The 20527-nt window shown below is 36.2% G+C and overlaps 2 protein-coding genes across 6 annotated transcripts in view; one reads left to right on the top strand and one right to left on the bottom strand.

The window, feature by feature from the left end:
- The window catches only part of KDM1B (lysine demethylase 1B), a 55234-nt gene extending 52453 nt beyond the window's left edge, over positions 1-2781 (top strand). For all 4 annotated transcript variants that reach the window (XM_029243742.1, XM_029243744.1, XM_029243743.1 and 1 more), the window contains one exon: positions 822-2781. In XM_029243742.1, the coding sequence (XP_029099575.1) occupies positions 822-905 (84 nt within the window). In that variant the 3' untranslated portion in view covers positions 906-2781. The remainder of the gene's footprint in view (positions 1-821) is intronic.
- A 360-nt stretch (positions 2782-3141) lies between these two features.
- Positions 3142-20527, bottom strand: part of DEK (DEK proto-oncogene) — a 30045-nt gene continuing 12659 nt past the window's right edge. Inside the window, exons 8-11 of one of the 2 annotated variants that reach the window (XM_029242990.1) lie at positions 9922-10057; positions 9467-9615; positions 5392-5460; positions 3142-4707 (exon numbers count right to left, since the gene is read on the bottom strand). In XM_029242990.1, coding sequence (XP_029098823.1) covers positions 4696-4707; positions 5392-5460; positions 9467-9615; positions 9922-10057 — 366 coding nt within the window. In that variant the 3' untranslated portion in view covers positions 3142-4695. Of the gene's footprint in view, positions 4708-4967; positions 5461-9466; positions 9616-9921; positions 10058-20527 lie in introns of those variants that run through there. The other variant, XM_029242991.1, reaches the window with a different exon arrangement.

Raw genomic sequence — 20527 nt, forward strand, 5'->3', positions numbered from 1 at the left:
TAAAAGCCATTTCTTTGAAGTTTCTGTCACTCTGTGACTCTCCCCCCCCCCCCCCCCCCCGTTTAACTGTATTCCTACTGACCTCCTGGTCATTCCCCCATTTATTAACGTCTTTGTCACCTGGATGTTTTCCATTCATCAGTTTAGGTGACATGGAACCTAAATTAGTTCACGTGGAACTTCATCTGTTTCTTATCCTCCCTTTTCTGTGACCTACTCAACTCCCATTTCAGCTACTCTTCCCCATAACCACATCCCAGACCTTGTCTTTAATACCTAACGGTCATGAATTCAAGTTTCCTGTCCTCCTGGTTTGCTTATTCTGTTCCCACTATAACCTCCTTGAAAGTGAGGTTCTCCTGTTGACAGTCCTCACCTTTTGTCTTTTCCCTTCCTGTTGAACTGATCTATCCTTGGAGTAACCCAACTCTTTCTGTTATACCCATCTAGCAAAACTCCAGCCGTGGATGAACTGTGATTCACTTTTTGTGCTTGTTTTACTTATCACTGATTTTAACAACTAAGATTGTCTGATGGGAGGGGACTGTGTCTTATTATCCTTAACTCCAGCACCTGGCACACATAGAAAATATCTTACTGAATGTCACACAGTATTTCACGGGAGCACTGACTATATTGTAGAATAAATTTGGTGAAACATGGTGCTATGGATGGGTGAGTAGAGTGTTCATGTGAGCACAAAGGAGCGACAACAGTATTTTAGGAGGATCAGAGAAAGTGTAAGTTTGTATTTACCTTCTGATTTTCATCTAAATTCTTTATACATGATCTCAAATTATACAATTATTTTTTTTTTACAGGCAACGAACAGGCATTTTCCACAAACTGTTACAGGGGCATATTTGAGTGGTGTTCGAGAAGCAAGTAAGATTGCGGCATTTTAAACAGAATTTATCTGGACCCAGCTTTCTTCTCCCAAATGGGAGAGTCTGAAAAACATGTTAAACCTCACTTTGATAAAATCAAACAAATAATCCTCTCTGGGTAGCAAAACTGAAATGTTCTAAGGTGGCATGGTAACGTAAACCCATTTTACCACTCTGAAAGCACTAGCCCCAAGAATCCTTCTGTAAGCACTTGTATTTAATGGCATTTTCCATAGGTCTGACTAGCACTAAATCTTCCGGATCTCAGAATAAGGCAGAATATAACCTTAAATTAAGACCTTGGATATGATCCTTCCATGGTTGGAGATTCCCTTTAAATCTGACATTTTTTTGGCTGACCAATTTTCACACATTGAGAAACCAAGTCAATCAAGCAGGATTAAAAAAAAAAAAAGCCATGTACTTTTCCTCTATGACAATTTATCAGTATCTTTGCCAATGAGCCTTAAGATTTTTATATAGCTCCAATATTGAGCTTTTACCTAAAATTTAGATAGAAATCTTTCCGTTTTGAATACAGCACAAACTCTTCAGTCAAAGGTAAATGAAACTTCTATTTTATATTGTACATATTTCTTCCCATTGGGTGTTCAAAAGAAATTTAAATTCAGGTATCTTTTATAAAAAAAAATTTTAGATTTGTGCACTCATTGGCAAAACAGCAAAATTTTCAATTCCTTCAACAGTACATGTTATTGTATCACTGAGAATTGGGAAGAGATAGTGTGGTCTTCACACTTTAGACATAGAATATGGCTATTTTTCTTAGTCATGTTTGGGTGGATGGCACACTTTAAACAGCCTCAATTTTGGCAACCACTAGCAGAAGGATCTTGTCAGCATAATTAAGCCTCTCCCCACTGCCTCTTTTTAAAATAACTGATAACATCTCTAGGAATATTTTTTATAGAATTACGTTTTCAGTATTCCATAGGCAGGTCCACTGGAAAACTGCAGAAAAATGTGTAATATCCTGGTATATATTACACATTTTATAAGCCATATCTTAAAAGCCTGAGTACATGGTAAATATTTACTTTTTCCTTCTTTCACTCATGACAAGAAAAAATAAACATTGATTTCAGGGTCTTCAGGATGCCCATCTTGCCAGGAAACTTCAGTTTACAGGTTAGAAATATGGGTAATTTATGTGCTTTTGTTTTAAAAAGTCTTTGAATAATTCTTTCAATATATTGGTCAGCTTAAAAAAGGACTCAAAATGACTTTAAAACCACTTTTCAAAATATTAGGTATTTCTAAAATTTGAAGTCCGCTTATAAGTAGAAATCGTATTTTATAGAAAGAACATACGGTGAACTTTAGACAGAGCTGAGACACACCTCCCTCCCCAGCAAAGTATTATACAACTGAAAGAAAGCAAATAGCAGTATATTGGTTTCAAGGTTAACACAGGAAAATGTTGATATTTAGGTTATCTGATGAGACTCATTGGTACTGATTGGGAAGTATTCTGTTTTCAAGTGTTTTATGTGTTAAAATGTTAAAAGAATAGCATGTGTCGAGTGATAAATGCAAAATATTTTAAGGTGAAATGGTTCACAGTACATTATTACTTTAGTTTCTGGGCACTTAAACTTGTATAGTGCTATAAGCAAACAAGGGGAAAACCTACCTAAATAAAGTATGGTAAATTTTTTAAAAAACCCATTTCCTGTCTCAAGTGACATCAACTAACATTTTGTTCTTTAAAGAACCACGGTACCTTTTTTTCCTTGAGTTATTTGAGTATGTTTTTCACTGCTGTCTGAAGATTTTGTAATTGAGTAGCAGTGAATATACACAATGTTTTAACTGCAGACTGTGAACCGCTGATTGTGTAAAACTGCTTAATAAAACTTGTTTTTCAAATACACTGTGCACTGTAGTGGTGAATGCACACTCTTAAGCAGAGACATCTTCACCACAAACTTTCACAGACACCAAATCAATCCCCTCAACCTCTAAACCCTCTTTAGACTTTTTAGGTCATAGGCATTACTGCATATCCCTTTCAAGTAAATGGTCACGCATAATTGTTAACTTTGATCAACTTAGTTTCATGAGAACACTTCAGGTTTTCCCTAGTGACTTCTTTGTAATGTATTTAATTCAAAGTAAAATCAGTTACCACTGACGAGCACTCCAAATTATATAAGCTATGGGGCTAAATCCATTTAAAAATCTCTATTATGAAATACATGTTAAAACATCAAATGCAAAGAGACAGAGGTGGTGATTTATTATTTTTATTGACAAGGTTTATAGGAACAAATTAAATATTTAAAACCAAATGCCAATTATTAAGTCTCATTTAGTTGTTTATTCCATTAATTTGTATTAAGTACACCTTTCTCTAATGTCTTAATAACTTTATCAAGGAACAAGTCAAACCTGTGAAAACACCTGTTAACAGTCAACATATCATTTTTATATATTTCTGTTCTATGATGCAAAGATATTTTAAACACTCAGTGGTTTATCAAAGGCCTAATTCTTGTATAAGCAGCATGTTTTATTTTAAAATTAAGAGATAATTTAATAAACCGATTAAGACAGTTAAGTTAAAAGACAAAATTAGTCTCATTCAGGAGTGGTCCATACGTTGATCACCTAGAATCCTAATTGGCCAAAATTTAAAGCCTAACACCCCTGATTCCACAAATACATTAAGTTTCTTTAATGTTAAAAATAAGTCTGTTACCACTTTTGAGAAATACTTTGTCAGATACCCACTACTGTCTACACATTATCTTAATCTGGAATTACAACTGGTACTTTCACCATAATTATAAAGGTGGCCAGGTTTCCTGTAAATATCAGCATTTTATATGGGCAAAAGCAGTTAATAAAAATCAGTTCATTTATTATAAGCAAAATGTGCTTCTACTTAATCCAACTCTCCCAAATTTTTGAAGTTTTGATGTGTTGATTTTGGTCTATCCTCACTATAAAATGTATCTACAGACACTGTTGCAGGGTTAACACTAAAACTATAAATTGATGACACTTCCAAGGCAAAGCAGAGAACTATATGTTCCTTCAGTTATTTTCTTCACTGAATTCTGACTTTCACTGCTCCGTCATACCATCTGGCTGAACACTGACGTTTCATAGTTTATAATAACTGTAAAGATACGTACTTATATGAGTTTAAAAATTGATCTGCACAAAAGAAATAAAAAAACTTTATATACAACAAATTCGTTTTTAAAAATACAAAAATAACATCTGTCACTCTTGTCATGCTGACAATTTGACATATATACACATGCAGGAGAAAAGTTCTGATTCAGTCATCTGGACGGCTGAAGCTTGTGTATTTTTAATATGATGAACACACACTGAGCTTTCACACTGACAGATGTGTATTCAAAATATTTCATATGCTAAATACTGCAATAGTCTCTGCATGTATAAATGCCAGTTATGGTCGTTTCTGTTCTACGATTAAAAGTATGTCTTAAGCTAATATTGCGCGCACACTAAAAACTACAACAGTTCAAGAATCTATAGTCTTATATAAAGAAATCCAAAATGTACAAAATACAACTATAAAAGCAAGGGACAATTACTGCCATGCAAAAATTTAAACTAAAAACTGCATAGAAATGCAATTTAAAACGGCAAACGCAAATTCACCTAACACTCAAGATAAAAAGGTCAGAAGGAAGTTCTACCAACACAATGCTTGCAAAGATTTAGAAAAGGAAATACATTCTCTTTGCTGGTATAATGGTATAAATCAGATCTTTAAATCCATGGGTACAGGTCATCTGTTTCTGTCCTCTTAAGAAATTAGCTGTAATGAAAGAGAATCGTTATTTCCTCATACCCAACATACAATAGTTGGAACACATAAAACCTCATTTAATTTTTTTTTTGTGGTACGCGGGCCTCTCACCGCTGTGGCCTCTTCCGCTGCGGAGCACAGGCCCCGGACGTGCAGGCCCAGCAGCCATGGCTCATGGGCCCAGCCACTCCGCGGCACATGGGATCCTCCCGGACCGGGGCTGGGGCACGAACCCGTATCCCCTGCATCAGCAGGCGGACTCTCAACCACTGAGCCACCAGGGAAGCCCTCATTTTATTTTTTAACTTCTATTTTACTACTGTGACCTTGGGAAATCAGCTGGGATAAATATAAGACTACAGCTACTGTTGATCTTCTCCTGCCTTTAACTGGTGGACAGAAAGGAACATGTGCTTAAGTGGTTGTATGAACTCTGAGATGCCCAGCTACCCATGTACACTGAACCCACATCTTCATCTGAGGCCAGGTTTTGTCACTAATGTTCAAACTTTATTTTTAAGCTCTAAAATGGGAATGAAAATAACTATCTTTCCCATTTTGAGGAAATCTGAGCATCACATGTGATATTTAGTGACATAAATATTTTGAAAAATACGCAGTATTTGATACATGTAATTTCTTTTGTCTTATAAGTCCAAAAGGATCCAAGTTCAAAAAGTTGGATATAGTTACCTCTTTAACAGTTGTTTTTATGAACTCTTTTCTTTCAGTTAAGTCATAAGCAGGATAATTTTCATATACCTGTAGTGAAAAGGAAAAACAATGTTAAAAGTAGATTTAAAAATCCAATAATATTCTCTATCTTTGGATAATGAAGAAATGTGTGCCATCGACAAGAGCTACATGTACGTTTGAATAGTACGTTCTAACCACCAGTGGCTCACCATGTAGCATTCTACAACAAATGAGTAGTTTTAATAATACTGTATATAGAGCAGTTAACTAGCATGAAAACATTCTCAGTGTTTTATAAAAGTGGGAGTTTCAGTTGAACTAACAATAAACATGGATGAGGAAAACTTCTAGATAGACCTTAGGTTAAATGGATTAAATTCTTTATATTGGTAGGTTATCTATCAGATATTTTAGGTATCCTCTTATTTCTTCTGTTACATCATCTAACACTACTTATGATTCCTGAACTTCAACTCTAATGAATTTCAGCCTCCAGAGCATTGCTCAATCCCCTCCCCAAAGTTGTATCACTGAGATCCAGTTGTATCATTGAGTCCTCCACTCCTAAATTTTTACTCTCTAAATTTTCCAACTTGATACCTGCTGCTTGGCTTCACAATGACTTCTGGTCCTGAACTGCCATATACACCAAGCTGGCTTCACTCCTATTGTCTAATTCAAGGTCAGCAAATGTTTTCTGTAGAGGGCTAGACAGTAAATGATTTCAGCTATCCAGTGACAGTTTCCGTCACAACTACTCAATTATGTCATTGTAGCATAAAAGCTACCATAGACAACACCTAAAGGGATGGGTGTATGTCTGTGTTACAAAGGCCCACAGGCTGTAGTTTGCCAACCTCTGCAAATATAGTCAATCATTTACATTACTCTAATTGTTTGCCCTTTGTTCTTTCTCTGTAAAACTCCAACCCTTAATTGGTCTAACTACCAACTTTTATATGGTTAAATTCTGTGCGAAAATGTAACAAATTTGAAAAGAATGGTTCCATTTTATCAACTATACTTGAATAAAGTTAAAAAAAAAATGGTCCCACTTGGTATTCAATGTCAAAGCCTCCCTAGAAATCCCAAGGATTTCTAATCAGGTCCCCCTTACATTCTCATCAGTGGCAATTTCATCCCCTTATTCAAGTGTCCCACACTCCTGCTCTCAGCCAAGAAGCCATTATTATGAATTCCTTCAACTTCCTGACGTGCCTGTTCTCCTCCAGTTCATTTGTGTCTGGATTCATCAACAGTCCTGTTTCCTCTACCTCTGCAGGGACCCAACACTCAATGCTCCTGTACCTTCATCTTCTTTCCCAGAATTGTCCCTTAGCCTAACGCATGCTTCCACTCCCCTCTGACCTTAAAAAGTATTTTATCAACTTGTATCTTCCCCCAATTTAATTACTAAATCAGAAGCTTTCACTTTCCTCACTATTAATTCTGAGTCCAAGGGACAACCCTGGCATTTACCACCCTTCAAAATTGCTATTATGTGAACAACTGTCTCTTAATTGCTGAGTCCAAAAAAACCCTTACGTTCTTCTCACCTGACCTCTCCATGTTATTAACAATCCCCTTAAAATTACACAAATGTATTCACAAAACTCATTCAAATGAACAGAACTAGTCTCCCTTCAATTTTCCTTCCAGTCTGCCCTTGTCCCTCTCCCCTAAAGGAAACCAGTTATCAATTTGCTGTGTATTCTTCCTGACCTTTAAAAATGAGTTTATATACAAACATATAAATATATCAATGGCAATATAGTTTTTCTGTATTTACACAAATAGGGAAATACCTCTGTTTTAAAAATCTGACAATACCTGGAAGGTTTTCCATATTCTTTTGAACTGCTACACAGTTCATATTCCAAAAATATGGATGTACAGTTTAAACATTTTCCTACTGATGACCATTTAGGTTGTTTCTGACTTTTCAGTATTACAGACACGCTTAACATTACTGAAACCATTTTCTGCAGGTGTGACTATGTCTTTAGGATACAGACCTAGAAAAGGAACTGCTGGGTTAAAGGGTATTTGCCACTTAAATTTTAATATACTACCTAATTATTCGCCAAAGTTATTACAACTTAAAGGATGAGAGTACGTTTCCCTATTCCATTGCCAACCTTGAAAACTGTTAACCTTTATAAAGATTTTGTTAAAGCTAATAAGCAAAAGTATTTCCTTTTGATTTCTATCTTCCTCATTAGTAGGGAAGGTTAATGTTTTCACGTTTACAGGTCATTTATGCTTCTTTTCTGTGACCTGACTTTCCACAGCCATTGTCCAATGTCCCATGTAAGTTAATTACCTTTTCTTAGGCAGGGAACTACCCCTCCCTGCCCCTTCTTGAAACTCTCCTCGCTTGGCTTTTACAGCACTATTCTCTCTGGCCTTCCTTCTACTACTGACTCTACGATTTCTTACATTTTGTAGGAATTACTTCCCAACTCTTTGATGATAATGGTCTCCAGGACTCTGTCCTTTGCCTTTCTCATCCTTTACCTTCTTCTCTAGGCCACCTTATCTTCTGGTTTTAACTCCCAGCAATATCCTAGTCTAGGTTTCTCTCCTACCTTGGAGAATTACAATGTTCACCATTTCTCCCACTTGGATGTTTCAAATACTCCATCTTAAAATGTCTAGAACAAAACTCATCTTTTCCTCAAGAGGTAGCCTTTTGTTCTACTCCCTATTATGATTAATGCACCCAAGCCCTTACACCCACACGGAGCAACCTGTGATCAGGCTCTCTTGATTTCAGACTTGGATTATGGTAGCCCTGTAACTCTGATTATGATGTAAAGGTTTCTCTTGACTCTTGTCTCATTCTTCACCAGTCCGTTCTTCTTGATGTGTCTAGGATGACACTTAAAAAATAAAAATCTTTTTTTTTTTTTTTTTAAGAGTCATCCTAGACTGCTCCTGCCAAATACCTTTCAATAACCTACCCTGCCTCCCAATTCCTCATTAGCTTCAGGGAGAAAAATCAAACTCTGTAACAACACATATAAAATCTGCAGAATTCTTTAGTATTCTCTCCTAACTTCTGTGAAGAATTCCTTCCAACTCTAGTCTTCAGCCAAATTAAACTAATGACTATTCCTTGCAAATTAAACTAATGATTATTCCTCGCAGTCATTATGTGTCATGTTTTATGTGAATGTGTTGATGTTCCTCAATTGTATGAAAGCTGAAGCTCTAAGACCTCTTCCAAGATGCCTTTTCAGACTCCCCCAACCCCCATTCCCAAGCAGGTACCCTCTGTTCTGTGGTGGTGTGGCACCCTCTGTACTCTTCTAACACAGCTTTCACACACTGTACTAAGTGACTAAAACAGCTGCCTCTTTCTACCCACTAGATTACACAAGACCCCGAAGCCAAATAATGGCTTCTCCTGCTCCACCTCTAACATCTATCCCAGTGCCTGATATGTAGCAGAGGCTCAGCGAATGCTGAATAAGAAAAACAGTATGTCTTAAAAAGGTAAAGAATATTCCACCTTTGGTACATTTCAAATTTTAATTTCATTTTACCATAAGAAACTAGATTTTAAAACCTTCCAATTTTGGTCTACAGTATGGAATCGCTACAGAATCATATTCAAGACTAGATCATTTCATTTCCTGAGAAGCATCAGAAGAACTTAAGAGAAGTTTGAGCTAAGAACCTAATCTATAACATCTCATTTATCATAGTAATATTGAAAATAAGGTGGTCCACAAGATCCTGCTTATTTAAACTAACATAATCTAGGGGTGCATCAATAAAAATAGTTGCTAGATCAGGAAAAGAACATCTACGGAGTTTGAAATGTATTACCTTAACTTTACTCACTGTATACATTCAAATGTTATTTACGAAATGACTCCAATAGGGCAGGTTTTGACTATTTTACTGAAAGTGGTATCCCAGCACCTGTAAGAATACCTGGCATGTGGTAGTTCAATAAATATTTGTTCAATGAATGAATGCACATAAGAATCTAGCTTCCAAGTGAGGGATGGGTGAAAGAATTTTTCAAACAGAAGCAAAATGATCTCAGCATTTGTCCAATTACCTCTTTGCAAATCTGTTTCATTGTGACTTCCTCCAAGTTAGCACTGGCCAATAATTTCTTTACTGTTTCCTTTAACTCTTCATCTGTAGGAGGCTTCTTCAATTTTTTAATTAAAGGTTCATCATCTGAACTATCCTCAGATTCACTTTCTACAAGTAAGACATTTTATGACATGAAAATAAATTTTTCTTATATAGCAAAGTAAATTAATATTCAAGACACATTAGGAAGAACTCTGTAAGTATTCATCAAATCCTTGAAAAGGTATTAGATTAAAAAATTAAAAACTATAAAAAACTGGTATACTATTTTCCCCCCTCAAATGTTCCTCAGAGTTTACCTATTTTCCACACATGCTTAAAAACTGTATTATAAAAAAACAAAACAAAAAAACCTGTATTATAGCATACAATGTATATCTTTAGGCTGCTGAAAATGTGTCATTTCTAACATACCTTTTTTGGAACTATTTTGATTCTTCTTGGTGGTACTGCTATCTGCCTTCTTAACATTAGCACTTTTTACAGACTTTTTACTTTTAGAAGTGGCTTTCTGTTTGGGTTTTTCTCTTTTGGATGTCTTTTTTGGTGGCTGTTGGAAAGAAAAACAAAGTACATACACTGATGAGAGACTACCTGCGATCCCTCTACTCCTCCACACCCCTCAACAATATTAGAGAAAATTAATGTGTTCAATATCACCAATAAAAAATTATTACTATTAATTTTTGAGGTGACTAATACACTCAATGAACTTAATTTTATCCCAACACGAGACTAGTCAGGTGAGGTCAAGAATCAAACATTAAAATTATTAGGTGCTCACATTTATTACACACTATAGATAGAAAACTGTCTACCCCTCCCTTAACTAAGGTCTACCCCATCAGACCTTAATCTTGAAAAAAACTCTAAAATATAGGTACTATTAATATTCTGTTATTTATTGTCAGTCTCTCCCAACTAAAAGGTAAGTTCCATGAGGACAAGGATTTTTTTGTTTTCACTGACATACCCCTAACTCCTAAAACAGTGCATGGTGCAAAGGAGCTGCTCAAAAACTATTTATAAATGTATGAGGAAACGAAGGCTCAGAGAGGTTTTGTCCAGTCACATAATAAAATAAAGAAGTGAGATTCAAATAGATCTGACTCCGGAACTTGTTTTCTTAAACACTAACTCACAGATAATAAAATAAAAGCAAAGTATACACATACGGTTAGATTAAAATGACAAAATTATAGTTCACTGTAACTTTGTCTTAAGCAGAGTCTATGAAATTAGGAAACGTTAATTCATTAACGTTCCTGAAGGTAAAAGTACCTGTATATAAGGCAAGTACCTCAAGATAATTTAAAATCTCATCTTTACACACCAAAAACACCGCAAATCACTTTTGACAGAATGTTTCTCCAAATGTTTTATACTCTGAATTTCAGATTATCATCAAAATTCAACCTTTTTTTTTTAAGGACAGAGACATTATGTTGAACATAAAGAAAAATTAAAGTACATAGACCAACCTGTTCTAAACTTAGGTGGGCTCAAGCTATTTCTAAGTGAAGTTCATTGGATTTTAGTGCTTGTCTTTCCTTTTGCTACACTGCCATCCACTGTACATATTTACTTAAGTATAGTTATCACCCTACACTACCTCAATAATACACTGTTGGCCGGAAACTAGCTAACCTATCTAGTTTAACTGCGACTAAAAAAATGGATTTAAGCAGTGTCAAAGGGCCAACATGCTTCTAAAAATAGTCTATAAGCTTCACCTATGGATTTTTGCTATTTAGAGGCCATTTATACTTTTTTCCTAATTCTCAGAGGTGTTCCAGACATGGGGGTTGCTGGAAAGGCATCAATGGTTCATCAATTTTCTATGACTAACCTGAACTAAGTTTTAAGTTTACTAAGCATCCACTTAATTCCTAAGAACCACATGAGGCTCTGAAAGGAAATACTAAAAATTCGTAAGTTCTGTTGATGCACTTAATACACAGAATAATGACTATTATATATCACTCATCAGTCAAAGGTTAATAAAATCTGGACCTGCGGGTCATTCAAATATTTTATAATAAACTTAAGTTATTACAGAAAGCGTGGGGGGGATGAGGAAGGGAGAGCAACAATGTTATAAGCATTACCACTTGATCCCCATTCAAATCAGACAGTTAGAATCAGATGATTAAAATACTTCCAGAGCCTTTAAAGGCCAGGGTATAAGGTAAAATTTTACAAAGAACACACACTATGGTGCCATTTTAAAACCTGCATTTGGGAGTAGTAATAGTTTGATAAAGCATAAAACTGTGCAGTGATAAATAAAGGATAATCAAGCCATCTCCATAAAATGTTACTATTGGGGCTTCCCTGGTGGCGCAGTGGTTGCGTCTGCCTGCCAATGCAGGGGACACGGGTTCGAGCCCTGGTCTGGGAAGATCCCACATGCCGCGGAGCAACTGGGCCCGTGAGCCACAACTACTGAGCCTGCGCATCTGGAGCCTGTGCTCCACAGCAAGAGAGGCCGCGACAGTGAGAGGCCCGTGCACCGCGATGAAGAGTGGTCCCCGCTCGCCGCAACTAGAGAAAGCCCTCGCACAGAAACAAAGACCCAACACAGCCAAATAAATAAATAAATAAACAAAATAAAATTTAAAAAAATGTTACAATTGGACAAACAAAAAAAATTAAAGCTAAGCTTCTTTCTATATTTAAATCTTCTAAAAGGGAGAGTGTTCTACAGTTTTTTAAATGGCTAGCCTATTATCATCTATTAACAAAAAGGTTGCAAACATACTGTCAAAAGTACTATAGAAGATACAACCTAATAGATAAGAGTGTAGGCTCTGGAGGCAAGCTGCCTAGTTTCAAATTCTAGACCCAGTACATCTTTGGGCCCTAGTTCCCCTGTTTATAAAATGAGGGAAATCGTAGTACTCAGTCTTAGGGGGAGTAACTACATTAATACACAAAAGTACTTTTAATGGTGCTGGGCACAGAGGAAACAATAAATATTAGCTATTACTACTATTATGAGTGCTTCCTTTTGTAAAGGAATTCTTTCATCATACAAATGTAATTTCCTCCAATAACTTGAAGTTTTCTTTAAAAGGCAAACACATAGAATAGATACATAGAATAGCAGTAAGACTGCCTCAGTGACACCTGTGTTAACTAACCATGATACATCATGCTTATTTCATTACATTCTGGTAGAACTGGACCCACAAATAACCGAATCTCTGTAATAACAAATTATGTTATTTACACTGGAATTCGCTTATCTTTAGTAACCAGTTACAAATTACTCTGTGACAAACTTAAGGTAGGAATTCAGTAAAGTATCTTTTTCATACTGGTAAGTGTTGGCATGGAGAAACAGTGAAAACTGGGTAGTAAAATAAACTGTAGAAACGCATACTTATGGGTTTCATCTTGAGCAGGGAGGCAATCAGATAAATAACTCACATCATGTGCTTTAGCCCTGCAGCTGCTAAGAATCATTTGAGCTGCCCTGAAGATGAGATATTATGTATAGGAAAAAAAGGTAACTTTGGGAAACAGGGCATCTCAAAAGACAGACCTTGATATTGGAACCCAATGTACAATTTTTGGCAGTTAAGGCAAACATGGCAATCTGGTATTTCCTAGGTAATGAAAAGGGGCCCTGGGAGAACTGAGAAGTAAAGTTAAAAAACATGCCTACTTAAATTTTACATGACCTTTCAAGTCTTCATTACTTTCATTCCCCCTCCTGTACTTAGGAAAACCTCACTCATGAGTCTAAACCCAACTTAGCAATCACCTCCTCCAAATCTTTTATAATACCACCAATTTGATTAATCTGTAATCCCACAGTACTTGACCTACAATTCATTTGCCCCTTCTTTCTGGAAGGCACTGTGAAGCAGTGAATTAGAACACAGGTTTTTAGAGCCAAACTTCCTTGGTTCAAATCCTGACTCCACCAGTGACTAATTTTGCATTCTCAGGCAAGTCACTTACCCTTCTGTATCTGATTCCGCATCTGTAAAAATGGAGGTAATAATACCAGACTTTGCTAAATTTAACACTCCCCCCTCCCACACCTTATCTCAGATACTGGGGTACATTTTGCAATCTACATTAAAATGATGCCTTACAGGCATTGCAGATTTGACAAACTATGGCCACGTTTGTAAAATTTTGTGAGGATCAAATGAGTGAATACATAAAAGGCACCAAAGAAATATTTAACGTATTTATGTTTTTTAAACTGTAGGTAGTTGCATGTCTCTTCTCCCACTACACTACAAGTTTCTTAAGGGCGTTATCTGACAATCTCCACAAGAAGAGACACCTATCTAACTTAGCTCTATCTGTCCCTAACAACCACAAGAGTGTTCGCCATAAAGTAGCCATGTAAATATTTCTTGCCATGTTCACCTCTGTATATCGTTTGCAGGATCTGGTTTACCTGTACTCTGAACCCAGGACCTGGTTAAAAATGTAATTAAAAGGAAAAAGAAAAAAGGCATTTGTATAGCACTATTTTCACATACACGATCTATGACCTAAAAAACAAAACAAAGCAAAAAAAAAAAAAATCCAAAGACAGTTGATCTCATTAAAAGGAAAATTTATCTGTGTAGGTAAGTGAGCCAATGTCTTACAGCTAGTAAGAAGCAAGACCTTGATTAAATTCAGTGTGCCTCCTGCTGCATTAGTTGCTTATAGAAATGACTAATGTACCTATGTATTTCTTTAAGCCAGAGGTGAAACTACTGAACTAAACCAATGCAGTAAGTCAATGATATCATAATCTATTTATCATACTGTTAAATTTAACTTTTTCTGTTACATACAAATGTTACTGATAATAACAATGAATAAAAAATGTTGGCAGAAAATACAGAAGGGCAACAAAGGACAACCAAACTCAGTATCAGGGCTGTCTCTGGCCCTCACCTCCTAACTTTGTATGGGCTCAAGATCATTTCTCTAAAAAAAAAATTTTTTTTTTTTGAAGCCAAGATGGGCCTTCGGTGTAATCCAATTTTACATAGTTTTCTCCAAATCTTTCTTTTGTTATGCCAACCTCTCCTGTTTATCCTTTAAGGCTCAGATCAAATTGCTACTTCCTATGATGTTTCCCTGTCTGGATCTTTGCTCCCTACCTGCCCCTAGAAAGAGGTAAATACTCCATCTTGAGCAAACCACTTTCTTAGCTCTTAAGTTATACTTTACTGTACTTTCTCCCTCCTAATCTTTGACCTCTCCCCTCCTACCAACTAGATTGAACGGCTTAACACAGAGACTCTTATTTGTCTCTTGATCTCCACTGCAGAGCTTAGAACTGGCACACAGCAATTGCTATGTAATTATTTGGAAAACTGGGATGGGAAAAGATCCTTGAAGACTAGATAACTTTAACGATCTATTCCAACCCTGAGGTTCTATTTCATTAGAATCACTCTGCTTGCTAAGACAAACATTTTTTCTATCAATAGCAGTTAGCCAAACTTCTTGATTTTTAGTATCAGTCTTCTGGCACAACTTACCTAAATAGGTTGTACATTTAAGAGAGAGAGAGAAAAAATCAAGTGTGCGGCCTGGGGACCCATGTATTTTTTAAAAGCACCACAGTAAAATGAGAGAGAAATATATGGTCTAGATCTGTCACCAAGCCTTTTCTATGAAGTGCCAGACAGTAAATATTTTGGCTTTTGCTGGTTCATATGGTCATTGTTGTACATTCACCTTTTTTTTTACAAATATTTTAAAAATGGAAAAACCATTCTTAGCTTCTCGGCTGTACCAAAAAAACGGATCTGGCATACAGGCCATAGTCTGCCAACTCCTAGTCTAGATCATGAACTACTGGAGACATATAGGGAAAAGGCAGAGCCAGATAAAGAGATCAATAGGATCCTTTATGTCAATAGCTTTTAGTTTTAAATTTTTTCCAGCAGAAGTGGATATATGCCCATATTAACTTTCCTAAAGCTACTGCTTAAAATCAGATTTGGACATAAAGCTGAAGACAAAAAGTATGACCTAAAGCTCTGGAAAGTTGGTTATTTATTATATCCTCAAAGTACAAAAATGAGTATATATCACCTTCTCTCATGGAGTCAAGACTAAATAAGAAAGATGTGAAAGTACATGGCACACAGCAGATCTCAATAGTATCCTCCTTGTTACATACCAATAAATGCTTATGGAATGAGTGGTACTTCTCCCCAGATAGACTGTCAGTTCCTGGAAGACAGAGGCCATGTCTCTTTTCCCCACTTAGCAAAATGCTCAGGTAGAATAAGACAACCATTCTGAAGGAAGGAGAATGATCAATCTACCCCCAAAGGTTATTTTACACAGCCATGCCCAACCACGTGGGTTCTCTATAGTCTGGCTTCAAGGTACGTTGCTCTAGCTTCATCTCTAACTGCTTTACTTCTGGACAAACTACCTAACCACAAACGTGTCTGTCACAGTACTTTCCTACTCCCCATCTTTGTTCACGTGTCCAACTTTCCTTTCTATCCCCAAGGTCAATTTCAATTGGTATTTCTTCCATCTCTCCCCAAAGCTGTCACTCATCAACAGAGAGATTCTCTTTCTTTTGAAATCCTATATTAAGCGTCAATCAAATGGTATTTGGGTAGGAAAATATTTTCTGTAACCCCAACAGCACTTAGCACACTCTCAATTTATTGAACTGAGCAATCAAAAAGTGATTACATTAAAAACCAAGTACTGGCCCCCTATTTTAAGGCTTTTTAAAAATATTCTGAATATTTCAGTAACTAAACACAGTACGTGGCATTATAAAGCAAAAACCTTGGAAGTACTTATGATACTTAACACCTTTGTTATTTAATCAAATAGGAGGCAAGACTGTGAGTCTTCTAGCAAAATGTATGGGAAAAAATTAGGTGAAAAAAAAAAAGAAAAAGCTAGTTTCCAAATTCTCATAGGATTTATTTCTAAGATTCTGGCTTGCCATTTTTGAATATGCTGTGAGTGGTTCAATCAGGACCATCCAGTACTGTAGGTATTTTTTACATGCTAAAGGGAAACAGATAAAACTGAGAGCTGCCATTAATTTCAGGTAGTACAATGTACCGTCATCTAAACTTTTTACAATGTACTGTAGTAATATAAATTTTTAAAAATTTGAAGGAGATTTTCCATGTGTCTGATAACCGTGAAGGTATAGAATCAGAGGAATGACACGAGCACTTTTTGAAGGAAGGCAACAAAAAATTCTTGGGAGAAGGCTTACCTATCTTTTATAGGCAGCAGGGCTATTGAAGGAGGGTCTCCAAAAAAGACGCCTGTCACAGAGCCAGAATCCTGTCCTCACAGCAGAAAGGTTGTACTGGGTGAACAGATGAACAAAATAAGTATTAGCTTAAAATACACTATTCTTTTAACAACTTGGCTGAGAAAACTCGAGAGTGCCAAGAGTAAAGAATGTGCAAACCTTGCTATATTCCACAAAAGATTATGAAAGCAAGTTTAACCCTAAACAGATTTTATTATGGTAATTATTCAATTTTGCCTTCCAACAAAAGGTTTCAATAGTTTATATAATTCTGTAATTCCTTTGATCAGATTGAGATGGGGGAATTCTTATTTTTTAGAACATATTTAAGGACTAACAAAGCTTTCACGTTCACCCTCCCACCACTACCAAATAATTTCTCAAATGGCCCAAATGTTTATCAAAACTATAACTGAAAATTTCTCTCACTTGGTAAACATTGTAGGATGGCTCACTCAGCATCACACTTTTTATCTGCCTTCCTCCTATAGACGCAGGAAAGCTAACACTTGGGTCTTACTAGCCTCCCCTACAACTAGAGGTGGCTGGGTAAAAAGTTCTGGCCAATGAGATGTACCTGGAGATCTCTGGTAAAAGGTATCCCTGCCAGTGGGGGAAAAAGCCAAAACATCACTAGAAGAAATCCCTTTACTCTTTTTTTATCTGGAACAGGGATACAATGCCTAAAGGTAAAACAATCATCCTGAGATCATGAGGTTTAATGCCACATGTAAAGATGGTGGCTCAGGAAGAGACAGTCCCCAAATTCTTAGTACCTTTCTTGAGCCTCTCTACTAGCCCAGAATTGCCTCTCTGCGGACTTCTTGTCCTGAAAGAAAAAGGGAACTCCTGTTTTGGACATTATCAGTAGGGCTTTTAAGTATTCAGAGCTGATGATATTCCTGATGTATCTGGGAACATTCAGATAAATTCAACACTCACAAAGTAAATATCTATAGTTTGTTTTATACTTTCCTAGAGATAAAGAGTATTTATAAAAACACTAGGAAACAAAAACTGAAGAAGCATTAAGCTAGCTTTTAAGGGTCTAAAATATAATTAGAATTGTTTTCTCTAATGTGGAGAGCACTGCTTCTCCGTTCTTTTTTCTGTACTCTCAATAATTTCTCTGTACCTAAGGTAATACCTGTTGTGAACGGCATGCCTGAGTATCATTTAATCTCACTGGTTCATTTCAGGAATCCTCCCCTAAAGATCTACTCCAATGTGTAAATCAGTTGATTTTCATAATAAGTTTACAGAAAATAATTAAACCTCTATTCTCTCATTCTAAAGAAATCTGATCTATCAGTTTCTTCCTGGTTCCAAATTGCTCTCCTTCTACTGCCCTAAGTAAGCAAATGTCCAAGAGCCAAGGTGATAAAGAAGTTTAGACCAGCTCTTTTATAAAGGAATTATTACCCAGGTCACACTCAGAAAGAGCACCTCCTTATGTGAATTAATTCTAAAGAAAAAGAGAATTAAAAATCACTGGGAACCGCTCGCTGCATATCATAGAAACAGAGGTATAGGTACAGAGAACCTCAAACAAAATGTCTTAGCAATTGCTGGCTAACATGCTAAATGTGACATATTTCATATAAAAGACTTAAAAAAAAAAACAAAACCCCTGTCAATTCTGTTTTAACTGCAGTTTTCAGTGATTTCAAACATACATTTTAAAATAATATTTACTTATAAATTAAGTATCCTACTCTTTCACACAGCTAAATATGGAAAGTAGCAGGTGAATAATATTCAGCCTCATATAACTGGCTAATGAACAACTATAACTTGAACTGGATTTCTGCTTAAAACTTCTGACTTCAGCAATATGATACAGATTATTTGGTCCAAAGCTCTCAATTTACAGAGGAAACAAGAAACAAGTTCAGTTATTTACTCCAAGAATCTAAAATAGAACAAGCAGCTGATCTTAACAGGGAGAACTCTTATCTATGAAGGAAAAATTCATTTCAGGAAATAAAAATAAATAATATTAACCCAGTAATTTTCCATGAAAAAAAATCTGCAAAAAACATTACATCTATAGGGCTTCCCTGGTGGCGCAGTGGTTGAGAGCCCACCTGCCGATGCAGGGGACGCGGGTTCGTGCCCCGGTCCGGAAAGATCCCACATGCTGCAGAGCAGCTGGGCCCGTGAGCCATGGCCGCTGAGCCTGCGTCTGGAGCCTGTGCTCCGCAACGGGAGAGGCCACAACAGTGAGAAGCCCGCATACCACACACACACACACAAAAATTACATCTATAAGCAATCCTCAACTTTTCCAATCAACCTGCGATTCCTCTGTATAGCCTCTTAGAAAAGAGGTCCTTTCATAGTATTGACCAAAAATACCTCAGTTTATGAAGTCCCTAACAAGGATGCCACTTAACAGACTCCTCAAAAAAACAGAATAAGGGAAAACAAAGTTACTATAGAAATACTATCCTTCCTGCCAACACTTACCTTTCAAAGGCAATCAGAGCCTTTCACAGCAATGGAATCAGCAATAAAGTTTTTGAGGAGGATGGCCCTAAATTTGAAGGAGTCTTTAAAGAAATGAAGAATACCTATGTTTGCTAGAGGGTGATTTATCAGGAAAAAAAAAGATTTCTCAGTCCAGATTTTACTGGCATTATATTTTATGAGGTCTGTCAATACCAGTCCAAGTAGAAAAACCAAAGCAGAAAACAGAGCATTATGATATAGCTTTTAGATTGTGTGGCTTTACATACTTAATGTCTGAAAGGCATTTTTGTGTTTTTTTTTTTTCTCCATGGATTTTCATCATTTGACCTGGGTTTCTAGCAAATGATCCTCATTTAAGGCAATGAAGAAAGAAAGGCTTTGATCTGTAGTGGGACAGTTCCATTTGTGATCATTATCCAGGAACCAATATGGTTATAAATCAGGAGTCATCTACATTCACAGATGTCAACTAACTCTATTCAGAACAAAGGGACAATAATCTGGAAAGCAAATGAGAAAACGAGTGTAAAATATCCTCACTTTTTAACCTGCACCTTAGTAATGACAAGAAGACTGGATTTATAAATCTTGCATATGGTAAAATGTCATCTTAATACTAATAGTAATAGCAGCAGCTAATACTTATATAGTACTTGTGCCAAGTACTACTCTTAAGTGCTTTAAATAAAGGCACTTAATACAACCCTTGGAGGCTGGTACTATCATTATCCCCATTTTAAAGGTGGGAAACTGAGGTACAGAATTTACAAGTAACTTGCCCAAAGTCAAACAGTGACAATCAGAGTACAGCTGGGATTCGAACCCAGTTTCCAAAGGCCATGCTCCTAATCATCTTGCTTCTACAAAAAAAATTAGATGTTTATATTCTACGACAACTTTTCATGCTTTAAGTCTGCCTTTAAAAAGGTCTTGGGAAGCGTGCATAGTGAATACACAATAGTAGATAACCCAAAATTTGCTGAATGAGGAAATCTATTACTGCAAAATTGCCACTATTTATATTCACATATAAATAACACGTTTTCCTCCTACATGTCCTTAAAATCTATTCCATAAAAACCCTAGTGCTCAGATTACTCATCTTCCTTCATACCAAAAATATATTAAGATACTAGTTATGAAACACCTGCTGGATCTGTAGTATCCTTTTTAAAATTATGAAGCATTCTATACTTAGCTTTATAGAAGTCTTTATAAAATCTGACCTTAAAACAAGCATGGATTTTAAATACCTAAAGACAAGTATACACAAAATGC

This window comes from Monodon monoceros, unplaced genomic scaffold (genome assembly GCF_005190385.1).
Source record: "Monodon monoceros isolate NGI ecotype Baffin Bay Population unplaced genomic scaffold, NGI_Narwhal_1 Super_Scaffold_3, whole genome shotgun sequence".
Classification (NCBI taxonomy): Eukaryota; Metazoa; Chordata; class Mammalia; order Artiodactyla; family Monodontidae; genus Monodon; species Monodon monoceros.